Source organism: Musca vetustissima, unplaced genomic scaffold, assembly GCF_032173495.1.
Source record: "Musca vetustissima isolate MV318-11 ecotype Yass unplaced genomic scaffold, APGP_CSIRO_Mvet_v1 utg28214, whole genome shotgun sequence".
Taxonomy (NCBI): domain Eukaryota; kingdom Metazoa; phylum Arthropoda; class Insecta; order Diptera; family Muscidae; genus Musca; species Musca vetustissima.
The window spans coordinates 11,221-27,149 of NW_026872464.1; the positions used below are offsets into that span (position 1 = coordinate 11,221).

Here is a 15,929-nt window from a genome sequence, read left to right on the forward strand (position 1 = left end):
TAATATTTAGGTGTCGTTGGAGCAACGCTACAATTGTTAATCCATTGGCTGAAACGTCCAATTTGTAGTAACTGGCAACAATTTGAAAATCCAAATTTAATAAATGGGTAATTGGTTGGTTTTTGTTGTAGAATGGTTCATTTTTTCATAATTATACTTATACGGTATTTATAATTATTCACATTCTATTTGCAGAATATTCGTCATCCCCCTCACTATAGATAACTATATGATATAACATTCAATGCTATATAAAAAAAGTTTTTTGAATTTTATTCTTAAAAATCGTTTCTTATTAAACTTTGGATATGTCTACAAGAAAATAATCATATATTACAATTAATATAAACTATTGTATAGTAATTACGACACTACACTATTATTATTATTATTATTACTATTACGTTTTGTCAACTGTTCAATTTCTATTCTAATTTTCTTGGCCTGTAGGGCTGTTAAATGTCTTTGTAGCTTAAAATATGCGGCTTTTTCACGGAAATATTCAGTCTCAGCAATAACACGTTCTTCGTCCAATTGTGAACGAATCTTTCTCTTTGATGGTGCTGGAACATTTTGATTGCCCCATTCATCGTCACTGACTGGATCTAGGGCTGGCTCTTCGGCACATATGTAATTCTCAAATGGCTAAAAACAGAAATTTGTAATTTTTATATATGCTTCACTAAAGACAATGTGATATACCTCTTCTTGTGTATAGGTATTATCTTGTACCTCATCTTCATCGAAGGGATTGGCCTCCTGACCAGCACCACCACCACAGTCCTTCGGCATTATTTCATTAAAGGAACGTTTTCGTGGTTTAGTGAAACCGGTCCGTTCCAATTTTATTGCCGAGACCGGCATTGTGTACATGGTGGGCTGATGTTGTTGTGGTGGCAAATTGCTTAACAGCATATGTAAACGTTCCTTGTGCTGAGGTTCTTGTTGTCCTTTGATTGTGGCATCCAAATCATGTTTCGATTTCAAATGTCTAAGAATATTACCCGTCGTTCCCTGATAGTTTTGTTCATGACCACATAGACGACATCGTACACGATATCGGGATAACTTTTCAAACAATTGCCAGACAAGACTTCGTTTTCGTGGACGATATTTGTCGTCTACATGTGGTTCCTGTTCATTATCACCATTTTCACTCTCACTCATTTTTTCGGTTTAATTTGATTTGAAACGAACTTTTGTATTTGAAAAAGTCCTGTTAGTTTTGCACCTCAGCGAATTTAACAAATAAACCGTAATTTTACTCGTGTAATTTCTTTGGCAATAGGGTAAAATCCGAAAAATATGACCGAATGTAAAATATTCATGTATATCACAAATCCGGTTTTACATTAGTGCTGTGTCATTTCGATTGGATAATCATATGGTAGGGTAGTAACCGGTTTATACGATTAAATAACCATATAAAGAAATATTCGTAATTTTTATTCGGTTCAGGAGTGTTCGTTTTTGTGTCTAACGTTTTTCACCGAATCTTGTTTTGTTTGAATTTAAATTTTTTATTAATTTTTAAAATTGTAAGATATGATTTCTTTTATCGTATATTAAATTATTCATTTCGTTTGCAATATCTCAAATAAAAATTCGATGTCGATTTAACAGTGTCCGTTTGTTGACGCTCGAAATATTTAAGTAGGACTGGTATTGAAAATGTGAGATTTATCAGGCCATATAGTCCCCATATAACATTGCCCAAAAATATTAGGTTTTTGAATTTGATGTATTTGTATGTGTATTAATTTGAATACCATGTCAAATAAATACAAATTAAAATTCAATTGAAATGAAAATGATCTGTCCGCTTTCGTTTAGAAGTACGTACTTTGGTACGGATGAAACTTACATATCATGGTATTGCCTACTGGATTTTGGAAGGAAATCATAATCTGTTATCCATTTTTCACGTTTTTTTGGTTATGCGTTTAAAAATGTATTTGACAGAAGAAGCCAATACCTACATAGTTGGCTTTTGTTATTTACCTCAAGTTATCTTGTATTCTTGTACAATGGTGCGGACAATTTCTTGAAAAAGCTGTTAATAGGTTAGTTCGTTTACTCAATAATTTGTACAAATTTGCACAAATTATTAAAAAATGTTGTTCCTTTACCCAAAAGCCCGTAAAAGAGAGTGAATTGAGAGAGTAGATTTGACAGTTGTGTTACTGAGTACTTGCAAATTCTTACTTGGAAAAATTTACTCAGTAAGGATTTTCTTGTACCATCAGCTGATATTTAATCAGCTGTTTTCTAAACAAACAACTAAATTGTTCTCAAGTAAATTGCTTGTTTTGTGAATTTTATATTTATTTTGTATCATTAAACATTCAAATGATTAAAAAGTACTTATAAACAACATCAATTTTCCACATGTTATCCATTTTTCTAATAAAAATTATGTTTTAATAAAAAATCAGTTGTGTGATACAACCTTTTTAATGCTGTTCCTTTTTGCAAATTGAAAATGGTATTTTACTCTCTGCAAATTTTTTATATTCAAAGTTCATATTTTTGAAATGAATAATTTTCATTTTTAATAAAAACTTTGAATATAAAATAATTAAATTATCACCAAATTAATATAAATTTAAACCAATTAATAGGTTATCAATTTCATAGGGTACCATTTTCTTGAAATATTTCTTAATGACCTTAGGCGTGATTCAGTTGTAAAATTGCGTCTTTTTTGTGAGTTGTAAATGACGATGTCACCAATTTCTGACAAAATCTACACTCTACACTCCATCAGTGACCCTCATTTAAAATTCCAATCCCAAAAACCCCGCCTTATCTGTCACCTTTGGACCAATAGTGACCCTTACCCAAAATTTCAAGATTCTAGTATATATTTATAAAATATCACAAATAAAACGGCATATACATTAGAACTTTTTACCGGGTTAACCTACTTTGTGAGGATTTATTGGGTTAACGAAATCCGGTTAAATGTAAACGAACTGTAATAGTACGTTTACATTTAACAGGATTTCGTACCAGTCGGTTTCAATTGTCAATTCCTTTGCGTATATGTCAAATAAATCCTCATAAAGTAGATTAACCCGGTAAAAAGTTCTAATGTATATGCCGTTTAACTTATAGAAACGTTTTCCGCTAATATAAATCGTTTTACGTTGTGATTGTGTTTAAACGCTTCAATACAGCAACTACCTACAACACCCTATTATTTGTGTCTGCAATCGTCTGTTTTGCCGCCATTTATTTTCTTCCCCCAAAAAAATAATAATAACAACAACAACTACATCATCACATCTGACATTATCAAAAGAAGGCAGGCAGACAGAAAAAAAGTATTTTTAGCGTCGCTGTCGTTTTCATTCGTGTCGTGTTCGAGACGAGTACAACTACTAACTACCCATAATAGTACTGGTTGGCTGGCTGTACCCCAAAACCGAAAAAAATTATAAAATAATTTGGTTTTCAATTCATTGATTACTCAATTTTTTGCCCTCTGATAATATTCTAAGGTAAAATACCGATTATTTACGGCGAGATAAATCAAAACAAAGCTTGTCGTTGTTGTTTGCCATTTGAAATAAATAATAACAAAATTCAAAGAAAAAAATAATTTAATTGTGTGAAAAACCGAATAAAATACGAGCATTTTAACACGAGGCAGAGAAATTGCGTCGCATAATTGGAAGACAATTTAGATTTTGGAGACAACACAGACTTGCGTGAATGAAATGCATCAGCGGGTAAATTTCCTAAAACGGCTTCCGAACACATTTGTATAAAATTGCAGGAATTACATTTTAAAAGAACACTGGAGAGCCAAGAGAATTGTTTCTATTACAATCGATATAATTGTGAAATGTGTGTTTTTGGGGTATTTGTTTTCTGAACGTGAAGACGCTGAGAGGGTAAATAATTTGGAATCGGAAGTGGCGTCGAACCAAGCTAAAAAAATTGCTTAAAGTTGTAAAAAATGAGATATGCTTTACGCTTTCCAGCAGCTGCTTATCGATTGGTGAAAGGCCAGGTGCTCCGTCTAATGTGATTTAAAAAATGTTTAATAGATGTTTTCATTGTGTTCATTGGAGTGTCTGTCATATAGCAATTGATTATTAATAAAATAAAAATAACTAATGTGTGTGTGTGTTTTTTTAATTTTTCAGCACCACTTAAATTCCCAGGACATGGATGAAGAAACAATGCAGGCTACTGCCTCGCTGGATCAATCCGCCTATGATGAAGAAGATCATAATGGTCGTTCCAGTGTGGATATGTCCGTCGAGAGAAAGGAACGTCGTGGTGCCAGCTATGTATGGAGTTATTGTGAAAAATTATCTCGCCACACCATACGTTGTAAACTTTGTCAAAAGGTCATGTCTTTCCATGGTACCGCCAATGTCATCACCCATCTGCAAAGACGTCACAATGTTCTCGGTGAACCGGGATCTCAATTGAATATGAAACTTGAAGCCTTACATCAGGTGAATCATATGGACAATAATGATGGATATGATAATGGTGGCGGGGATGGTTCGGTTAAGAAATATCCCAGAAAATCGCTAAGTTCAGCAAGTGTTGTATGGAAATATTGCACCCGCATTAGTTCCGATTCAGTTCGGTGTAGTTTTTGTAAAAAGAATCTATCCTATCAAGGAACATCGAATCTGCAAAGACATTTACATCGCATGCATGGTATAGTAACACATGGACGCATTAAACCAGCCGATGAATATGAAGCAGCTCGGGAGGATCAATTTAAAATACCAGCCAATACGGATTTTATTTGGCAATTTTGTACACAAATCAATGATAATCCACCACAGACCAAATGTAATATGTGTGATGGGGTATTCGATTCAAAGGATGCCGAGACCATAGTCAAACATTTGGCCATGATACATTCGGTGGAAACAAATCCCATTCATGATAATGACAACAACAACAGAAATACTGTGATGAGACAGCCAAGGAAAAGGCCAAGGCATATGGAATATGTAAGTTGCCATCAAACATTTCTCTGCATTGCATTCAAATTAAATATTCTTTCCTTTCTTTAGGAAAATAGTGAAGATGGTAATTTGGATGATTACTATACCAAGTGGACCAAAACAGATGAGGCTGAAGCCCAACAGATGACTGCTGAATTCGATGAAACAAATATTAAAAAAGACGAATATCTATATGATGAACTAATTGAAGAAGATCACAATAACTATGATGAAGAACCATTTGATCCAAGTGTAAGTTAGAAATGTAATTCTTAGCATTGAATGCAAAAACTAAACTAACCCAATTACAGCTTGAACAGGATATGCCCCAAGCAAATCCCCTCTCACCACAGACTTCAAGTAACAATTCGCCGGATCATCAACAGACGGCACTGGCCTATCAGCAGCAACAATCAAATTGTTCTGTACCCATACCGAATGTCTTACCACCCGTAGATGTAAAAGTCTTACAAAAACTTCAAGAGGACCGTCTGCGCATGGAAACGGAATATTTCCGGGAGAAGGCAGGCTTTTATCGCATGCAAAAGTACTTAACTGCATTGCAGGCGAAAAAGACTCGTTTCGAATTGGAACGCATGTCGCATGGCGAAGAAGCTACTGTGGTGACAGCAGCCGATTTAAATGGTGCCTATGCCGTGGAGGTAGCCATACCAGAACATCACATACAACAACAATAAATGTAGTATATATGAAAATATATACATTTTTTTATTTAATCATGTTTACTATTTTATTTAGATATGTAGGATAAATTGAATAATAACTTTACTATTTTTAATTATATTTACACATATATCTTTATATTGGATTTTAATAATGCAATTTAAAATATGCTTCAAACATTTTTTGTTTATCTTAGCAAGAGTTTTGGCTAATACTAGAATTTAGAATTACTCTAGTAATAAATGTGAATGATTTTTTATAACAATTCCACATAAGTTTGAATACGATTTTGGAAAAATTGGTGCGACAAATTTGCTACATCAAGTCAAAACATAGATCACAGAAATGCCCCATTTCTATTTCGAGCAAGCAAGACAGTTTAAAGGAGGTTTGTATAGGTTTTCATCTCACAGAACATCAAGAGATGTTGAACATTTTCTCAAAGAAGCCCAAGAGGTATTCCCCTATAAAACCACGAGCTTTCCCACCACCAATACCATGAGATCTTAACCCAGGACATCATGAGGTCTACCCCAGAACATCATGGGGTCTACCCCAGAATTACATGGGGTCCTCCCCGAAAAGATCATGAGCATTTTTTACAGAAAACCACTAGAACATTTTAAAGAAGACCATGAGGTCCAACCCCAGAAGACAGGGGTCTTCCCCCAATGTGACCATGAGGTCTTACCCCAGAATGTTGAATGTCGACTCGAAGCTCTTCTCATAGAAATATTCTCATAATATAAGATTTTCTCAAAGAAGAACATGATGTATTTCCCCGAAGACTATGAGGCCTTCCCATAAAAAACGACGAGTTCTTCCCCCAGAATTCCATTGGGTCTTCCCCCAGAATTCCATTGGGTCTTCTCCCAGAATACCATGGAGTTCTTCACAGAAGACAAAAGACCATGAACTCTTACTCTTCTGGGGTCTACCCAAGAATTCCATCGGGTCTTCCCCCAGAATACCATGGGGTCTCCCAAGAAGACCGCGAGGTATTTTAAAGGAGACCACGAGGACTTTTTATCATGGGGCCTTCCCCCAGAAGACAAACATAAACTGAAGTATTCTAGGTGAAATGACATAATTTCGGAACTAGTACAAACAAATTATAAGTTAAATTAATATTGTCCACATTGCTACGGATATTTTAGACATATATATTATATATACCGATTTCTTATCTGGGTAGACATACTGAAATTCAATGTAGAATATATTGTTCCTTTACATCGCCCCTCTGAAATAAAATGTTGTGGGTGAACATGGCACAGCTGCGAAGTTTTCTCATAGAAGGCTATGATAACTTCGCCACATTAAATGTGTCACTCCATGAGGTCTTCTGAGAGAAGATCGAGAGATCCTAACATAGAAAATTATGGAATAACACGGGGACTTTTCATAAGGTATGAGAAAAGATTATAGCGATTTTTTTCTTAGATGTTACAGGATCAAATGAAAAAGAACATTATTTTCTCATCTTAACCACGTTTAAATATAAACAGTTTTATATTTTTATACCCCATTCCTTTTAGAAATATTTTTTTAATTTTATACATATTTTTTATTTATTTTCAAATATTTGTTTTAGTTTTTTTATTTATGCGTTATATCACATAGAATTGTTTTTCCTTAAACATATACATAGTATGTATAAATATAATTAAGATTTCAAAACGCAAAAGAACTAACTTCAAATGAAAAAAAGAAAACAGAATATGAGGAGTAATAATTAATTTCATAACAAAAAAAAAAGGATATGGCTTTCTATAAATAAAATATATAATTTACAAAATATATATAGTATTAAAACAAAAAATATATAGTAAAATATATTTTTTTAATTTATAATAATATGCAGTTGTTTAAAGTATTCTTAATTGTATTCAATTATAATTCGAATACATGCGTGTTGTTATCATCTACATAACTAATTAACAATAATATCTAATAATTATCATCTGAATATATATATATGTGTTTGTGTATGCATGTATGTATGTGTATAATGTCATATGGTGCCTAACTAATGTTAAAAATTTTGTTTTATTTTTCTTATAAAACTTTAACATATAAAATGGGAGTTTATTGTTTTATTAATTACTTCATTCAAAAAAAACGAAAAATTTTGATTAAATTTTGAAAAATTAAATAAAATAATATAATTATTTTGTTTATACACCAGTTGTTATTGTACTATTTTTTCGTAAGATTTTTCCATAAATGGAAAGAAAATTCAAAATATAAAATAAAAATTTGAAGATAATGATTATGTGAAACTAGATTTTTATATATAAATTTAAAAAACTATTTAAATTTAGTGCTCAAATAGAACAGTCATTACAGCCATCAGTGCTATGCCACCTAACAGTGCAAATAATTGTTTTATGGATTCTTTGGGATTTTCCTCTTTTAATAAATCAGGTAATACTGTAACCAATGCTATGTGTAAAAAGCCTCCAGCTGTAAATGGCATAATCCATGATGTGCGAGCCTCTGTAAAAGTGTAAAAGTGGATTTTTAGTTTTAATTATTATTTCAATTTTGTTTGGTTACTTACCCATAGCCGATGTAACGCCTGAACCACCAATTGCCACCAGGGCACCCATTAAACCAGCACCAGCTGTTAAAAGTTGAGCCCGAGCAGCATCCCATCGACTAAAACCGGAACGCAATAATATAGCAAAATCTCCAACTTCATGGGGAATTTCATGCACTGAAAAAAAAAACAATTGAAATCGAATAAAAATTAGGAATATGAAACAAACACAGAACAATTTGTTATATTGCAATTAATTAATATTATAGCCTTATATATTATATATACCGATTTCTTATCTGGGTAGAAATACAATTTTTGTATTCACACAAAACTTCTATATTGAAATGTTGGAGGTATTCTCACAGAAATTAACGAGGTAGTTTCATAGAAATCCAAATCACATAAAAAAATAATTCTTCTCATAGAAGACCAGGAAATCTTCCCATAAAAGACCAGTAATTTTTTTTTTGAAAAATTAACTTCCCAGAGGAGACTTGGAGGTCTTATTATAGAATACTCGAACATTTTCTGCCTTTACACTAAATGTTCGCACAGAAATTCACGATGTTTTCTCATAGAAGTCCAAGAGGTCTTCATTTAAAAGACTCGAAAATCTTGTTATAGAAAACTTGCAAGTCTTAAGAGATATGATCTGGAGGAGGAGGTCCGATGTTGTGTGACTTTTTCCCATTAAAGGTCTGAAGGTGTTTTTCATTTCAGTAGATGTGGAGGTCTATTAAATGTAGGTCTAGAGGTCTTCTCCTTCTTCTACTTTTTTGTTTATAGAAGATTAGATGTTTTCTCAAAAAAGGACATCTCAGAGAAGACTTGATGGAATGATGTTGTGTGACTTCTTTTTTATCTTTGTAGATGTGGAGGTCTTCTCATTGCAGGTCTTCTTCTAGAACATCATAGAAGAAGGCAACATCTTTCCATAGAAGATTAGGAGATATTTTCATGGCATAGAAGGCTAGTAGGTATTCTTTTGGATGTCTGCACATAGAAGTCTATTTTTTATTCTTATAGAAGACCAGAAGTTTTTCTGGTAGAGGACCATTCCGGTTGCAACACTTTGAAATATTTTTGATCAGAATAAAATTCTATCAAACAAATTGACTGCAATATTTCAAAAAATATTTTTAGGTTAGATTCCATATAACGCCACCTTCCAAATTCCGGTATATTTTTAAATTCTCATTGGGTAGAAAATCTCCCTACCAAAAATAATGAATTTTGCCACAAGTTCGGTAATGTTGGGCACGTTTTTCATCCGAATAACTTATAATTTGATATTCTGGATTCTATTTGAATATGGCCACAATAATGGTTCACCCTATTATTCAGTATTTTGGACACTATTTTCCGAATTGCCTCAAATTAGATATTTTGGGATTTCTTTATGTATCAAATCTACCCATCAAAAATTATAATGATATCCCCAATTTTGTCTACTTACATAAAATGGCAAATGTTGCCAATACACCGTGACGGAATGAGACCAAAAATGAACCCGCTACAGCCAAACCATGTGTAAAATTATCAATGGAATTGGCCATTAAATTCAAATAGCCAGCTATTTTTTTCGGTTGTTCCTTTTTCTGTTCACGTTCACGCAAAAAACAGCCGTTGGGTACATCTTCAATATCACAGGAACCGTTGCCGCTACAACTGCTCGATGTCTGGCCCTCGGGTAATTTACCACCATTTCGTCGCAGCAGACAATTGGCAATTTCAACACATTTTGGCTGGGGATTTTCCTCATCGGCATTACAATAGCCCGAGAAGATTTTCTCAACAATTGTGAAAATAAGTATGCCACCTAAGACCCAGAGACCGGAACGCAGCGAATGTGAATGTTCATGGTCGGCAGATGCTACAAGAAAAGAAAAACAATCAAATATTTATAGGAAAATAAGGAATTTGAAATGTTTAATACTTACATAAATCACTGTCACCCTCCCAGGCTTCGGGCAATAAATGCAAAAACACATCACCCAATAGACCACCAACGGCAAAACTTAATAAAACTTTTAGGAACTTTGATTCACCAGCTGGAAAAAAAGAAAAACAAATAAATAATTAATTTGTTATTGGAATTTGAAATTTAATTTTATTCAATGGACTTACGATCTGAATATCCTTGCTTTTTCAATTTCTCATCGTTGGGTATAATGATAAGCGGTAAAATGCCACTTAAACCGATTACCACTGAACCCAGCAGTGAAAATACCCATGGTGTATATTCGAAGGCTTTGAAATAGTCCGGTACATAATTCTTGACCAGATGTGTATATAATAAAACTAAATTATCATCAAATGACGATGTGGTATTCATGGTGATGATTTTTCGATTGGTTGATGGTGGTTACTACTGCAAACTGACTGACTGACTAACTTCTAGATAATTTAATATCACATAAAAATATATGTAGGAGTTGTGAGGAGGACGGGTGTTTGATGATAACTAACTTATAATTTATATTTCAGGATGGTATCAAAATTATTCCAATATCAATAATAATCTCAATTGGAAGACAGCGACGACTTAAGCCGCAATGATAAGTTAAGCTTTTCTACTGGAGGGAATTTTTTTCTTATTTAAATGTCCATAACCACTTTGAATTTATCTGCAAAAAAAAAAAGATAATGTTCATTAGTAAAACAATGGCAATCAATATATTTACATATATAAAAATAAAATAAAAAAAAAACGTTTTATAAGTCATTGTTGATGGGTTGAATTAGCAAGTATGTCTATTTTTTGTTGCAAAAATATATAGTAAAAAATATCGCACACAGAAAATGTGGTGCAGTGCGGTGGTCTGCAATTAGTACTACACTCTAAGTATCTTCCCTGGCAACATCTCGATTTTAAATTATTTTAAGGAAAAAAATATATATTTTTTATTTGTTTTATTGATATGTAAATCTTTTTCTTTTTCATTTTTTGATATACAACCAAAGCCCATGGGTCAGTCAACCAATTTGCTATGTTACGTCAATTTGTCTAAATCTCATCAGATAAGATAAAAACGAAGTATGTATCTGACGACTGTTACGCGATTGGTTCATCACACCCGATTTTAAATCTACAAAGAAATTTGTGAACACGTGTAATTTGTAAAAAAAATTGCCATTTTTTGTGCGTGCCGTTTGGACAGATTGTAAATTATTTTGAAGGGTATTAGGGTGGGTTTGAATCAATTTGACATTTCGAAAGAAAAGTAAATTCACATTTTCCTTTTGTTAGCTATGATAAGAAACTTTTCCCCATGTGGATAATTGATTTATTTGAGGGGATATGAGGGCACAGTTATTTTAGAATATATCTAGGCGCCTCACCACAGAGTCTTTAGATTTAATTTTGCTATAATTTTTCAATAAATGATAATCGATTCTGAAATGTTAGAAATCTGGCTTGTGTACAGGATAACATGCAGGATATTCTGACCCATCACCATAGTAACATAGAATTGTTGAACCTAACGAACAAGGAACCCAAACGAAATCAGATTAAACCTTCGAAATGGTGATGGTTTTCAATATTTCGATGAGGCACATTCTTGATGTATCAAAGTGTACGTACCCAAGCAGCAATTAGGCTGAGGGCATATTTCTTAAAGTAATTTTCAAAGCCCCTCGAAAGATTAGATTTGGTTACAAAAATTGTTTTCACGGGTCTTCAGAAGAACTATTTTTTATAGGGTCTTAGGAATCCTAGCTTTTTTAACTAAAATATTTTTCAGATTAAAAAAAGGAAATTACTTTCCAATATCTTTCAGTTTCTCGATTTAAAACCACCCAAAAACCAATAAGGAAAGTAGTAAAGTTGGACTGGCCAGACTATATGATAACCTTTACCACTTTTGGTATAATCACATCTTATGTTTTCGGACAAGCGTCGCCTTTTCGAAGGAACATTGACATGAAATTGAACGAACTTAAATATGTGATCTTTATCTATATGTAAACCGACTAACATTAATCATGTGCAAGGATCCATCCCGCAATCAATGCTAAATTTTTTAAATTAATTTAAATTTTAATCTCAATTAACAAGAATATGTCGAAATGATATATGGACGCTATGCTATATCTAAATCTGAACCGATTTCAAGGAAACTTGCCAGAGATTAATTTATATTATCCTTAGTACGTTGTGTCAATCGGCCTAGCTATAGGTATTTATTGCGCCATTTACTATAAATCGGTCGAAAATATATATAGGAGCTATATGCAAATCTGAACCGATTTCAAGACATACGTAAGGCTATACTAATTTCAGTACATTGTACAAACTTTGGGTATTTTGTGTCAAACTTTGGGTATTTTGTGCACAAATTACATTAAATCGGACAAAAATATATATATATATATATATATATATGTACACAATTGGCCAAACTTTGGGTATTTAGTGCACAAATTACATTAAATCGGACAAAAATATATATAGGAGCTATATCAAAATCTGAACCGATTTTCACAAACCTTAGTACACATCATTTTGGATATAATTCAGTCCGCTATGTCCAATTTCGTGCACATCAAAAGATATATAGGGGCTATGTTGCACCATTTACATGAAATCGAACGAAAATATATATAGGAGCTACATTTAAATCTGAACCGATTTTCACGAAACTTTGCACACATCATTCTAGACATAATTCAGTACGCTATGCCAAATTTCGTGCAAATCGAAAGGTATATAGGGACTTTGAAGCATCAATTACATAAAATAGGACAAAAATATATATGGGAGCTATATCTAAATCTGAACCGATTTTCACTATCCTTAGCACACATCATTCTAGACTGAATTTAGTCTGCTATGCCAAATTTCTTGCATATCAAAATATAAAGACGGACTTTGGTGCATCAATTACATAAAATCGGACGAAAATATATATGGAAGCTATATCTTAATCTGAACCGATATTTACGAAATTTTGCACACATCATTCTAGACCTAATTCAGTAGTCTATGCCAAATTTCGTGCATATCAAAATATATATAGGGACTTTGGTATACCATTTACATTAAATCGGAAGAAACTATATATGGGAGCTATATTTTAATCTGAACTGATATTCACGAAACTTTGCAGACATCATTCTATACTCAATTTAGTATGCTATGCAAAATTTCGTGTATATCATAAAATATAGAAATTGAACGAAAATATATATGGGAGCTACGAAACTTTGCACACATCATTTTGGACATAATTCACTACGCTATTCCCAATTTCGTGCATATCAAAAGATATAGAGGGATTTTGGTGCATAATTTACATTATATCGCTATATCTAAATCTGAACCGATTCTCACCAATTTCAATAGGATTTCAATAGCCCAAGGACAAATCCTAAGGAACCATGTGTTTACTTTTGTCTGCTACAAACATATGCACAAATACATATTACTCTGTAGCACATAGTGGTGAAGGGTATAAAAATACATATTTTTACCAGATATGAAGAACGTAACGTTTGTTTGTCAATAAATTCAACTGACCAGGAGACAACAACAGTTGAGCTCTATATATCCCTATTCTTCACATTCTGGGAGACCTTGTTAACTTTTTATCCAACACTCTACCGAATGCATATAATCACAAATAGATCACATTACATCCATAACATGGGTGCTGAGGTCTGTAAATGCGACATTTAACAAATGATGATTTTTTCCTTTATATTTTGCATCACACTTTCATTCACGTTTTTGTTTGTTTAATAAATATTCAATCTTAATATCTTGTTCTCACAAATGAAATTTACATTTGTAACCGGGGTATATAGCAAACCGTTCCATTTATAATTAACAAAAACAAATCGCTACTACCAAAGAATAAAATGACCCACATCGTTTGTTATTAAAATAACTTGAAACACTTTTTTCTTAACAAAATAATACATTTACAAAATACTTTTGTAATATCGATATTAATAAACCGCAACAACATCGGAGAACACCACAATTTTTAAAAAAAAAGAATAATATAATACAGTTTCCAATTATGCATATTTCAAGATCACTTAAGTGTTGGGCGCCAGAGAAACGAACGCAGGCGCAGTGAACGAACGAGCACGAAATATTTGTAAATGACTGATGTAAGTTTTCAAGTTTAACCAGTAAGACAATATTTGCAAAGCAGCATTACAAAGCAAAAAAAAAAAAAAAACACTAACAACACTAAATATGCTTTTCAAATAAATATCATAACAAAACGAAAAAGAAACAGCCACAACTGTAATCTTAAATGTAACGTTTTGAAATGAAATAAAAAGTGTCAACAAACCAACTACTGACTGGCAAGCAGTTAAAACAACAACAACCAAACAACCAACTACCAAACCAAACCACTTTACTGTGGAACAGTCTGTGTGAACTTCAAAGTGTGTAAATGATAACTGATTCGAAAAAATCGGAAATGTTAAAATATAAACTAAGGGAAAAATTACTTTTTGCACGTTCGTAAATTTCTTTTTTTAGAGATTTTAGAAACAATGTATTTTTGTTGTTATTGTTTTGATAAGATATGAATATTTTGATTTGTTCCCTTTTGGGGTATAAATAAATCAAGTTAAATGTATCCTATCTGCGATGGGGGGATAACGACGACAATGAAGAAAAGCAACAACTATGAGGAGGAGGAGGTGAAGAAAAAATTTTTGGGAATCTTTTAATGGGGACGGTGTAATACTTTGTCACACTTGAATTTTTGAAGAAACAACAAAGACATGGTTATAAATAAAAAATTGGGCGGACAGGTCCTATAGAAAACATGTTTGGTTAATATTACGTAGGAGGCAAAGACGATATATTTCTTGTCTTTTATATATAAACTTTAAGCAAAAAACCAATACTATTCATTAGGTAACTGTGAAAAACAATCAGCGGGCTCAGGGGGAGAGTCTCGGAGGAAATGACCTATGATTCCTGAGCTGACGAGGCGAGAATGGCGCCCCTAAATAATCATTTCAAAGGTCTGGGTCACTTCCTCTTAAAGTGACCCCCCTAATACTGGGGTGTCATGCGACCTCGTGCCCGTCAGCGTTCTATGGTTTGCAGTCAGGGTCCCGACTGTATTAGAACGGAGCCTTGATACCTGGGCGTCTCAACAAGTTTATTCAGGCTTAGTTGTCAAGTCCTTACCATGGTCGATCTCAATCCCTCACCAAAATCACTTTCTATGGAGACGAATTTTATTAACTCCCTACTTCTAAATACAAAAATAACATGGTATGTGATTTTTTGAACTCTACAAGGTCAGACTTCAATGAACCCCCACAAATGTGGACGACCCAAGCTAATCCCCTGGACCTCTTTTTTGCCTCAAATCCTGTTACTCTTGACGACGTGAACGAATGCCTGGAGAGGCAGACGGATCTTCTCCTCAACTTATTAGAGGAAACCGGCTCCTTCCACCGTAGTCAGGAGAGCATCCCGAATCAACTCTGGGACGACTAACCCTTTTCAGACGAGGAAGACATCATGGAAACTACAGTGATTAGCACTATGGTGACGAACACGGTATCTATCCTAGTGTCTCCTCCGATGCAAGGTGAGTTCTCCCAGATGATGAGTAGGGGTGTAAACTCTGAGGATCCAAACTCCAACTCCATGGCCTGTAGTGATGTCGCGAGACTTCTCAGGCAGTTGGCTGTCGAAGCGGAGACTGGGACTGATAAGACTCGTCGTTAAGATGGAT

The 15,929-nt window shown here is 33.4% G+C and overlaps 3 protein-coding genes across 3 annotated transcripts; 1 reads left to right on the top strand and 2 right to left on the bottom strand.

Annotated features, from left to right (window-relative positions):
• Positions 1 to 363: 363 nt before the first annotated feature.
• LOC133321282 (uncharacterized) lies at positions 364 to 1,167 on the bottom strand. Its single transcript, XM_061530412.1, has 2 exons — positions 703 to 1,167; positions 364 to 645 (listed from the first exon to the last, which is right to left on the bottom strand). Exons 1-2 carry the CDS (start codon positions 1,165 to 1,167, stop codon positions 364 to 366), a joined length of 747 nt encoding a protein of 248 aa, XP_061386396.1.
• A 3,008-nt stretch (positions 1,168 to 4,175) lies between these two features.
• On the top strand, positions 4,176 to 5,677 carry LOC133321394 (uncharacterized). Its single transcript, XM_061530516.1, has 3 exons — positions 4,176 to 4,985; positions 5,049 to 5,237; positions 5,291 to 5,677. The coding sequence occupies exons 1-3, from the start codon at positions 4,176 to 4,178 to the stop codon at positions 5,675 to 5,677; spliced, it is 1,386 nt and encodes a 461-aa protein (XP_061386500.1).
• Positions 5,678 to 7,983: 2,306 nt separating this feature from the next.
• Positions 7,984 to 10,550, bottom strand: LOC133321181 (zinc transporter ZIP13 homolog). Its single transcript, XM_061530304.1, has 5 exons — positions 10,336 to 10,550; positions 10,158 to 10,259; positions 9,665 to 10,081; positions 8,227 to 8,382; positions 7,984 to 8,162 (listed from the first exon to the last, which is right to left on the bottom strand). Exons 1-5 carry the CDS (start codon positions 10,541 to 10,543, stop codon positions 7,984 to 7,986), a joined length of 1,062 nt encoding a protein of 353 aa, XP_061386288.1. The 5' UTR covers positions 10,544 to 10,550.
• Between the last annotated feature and the right edge of the window lie 5,379 nt (positions 10,551 to 15,929).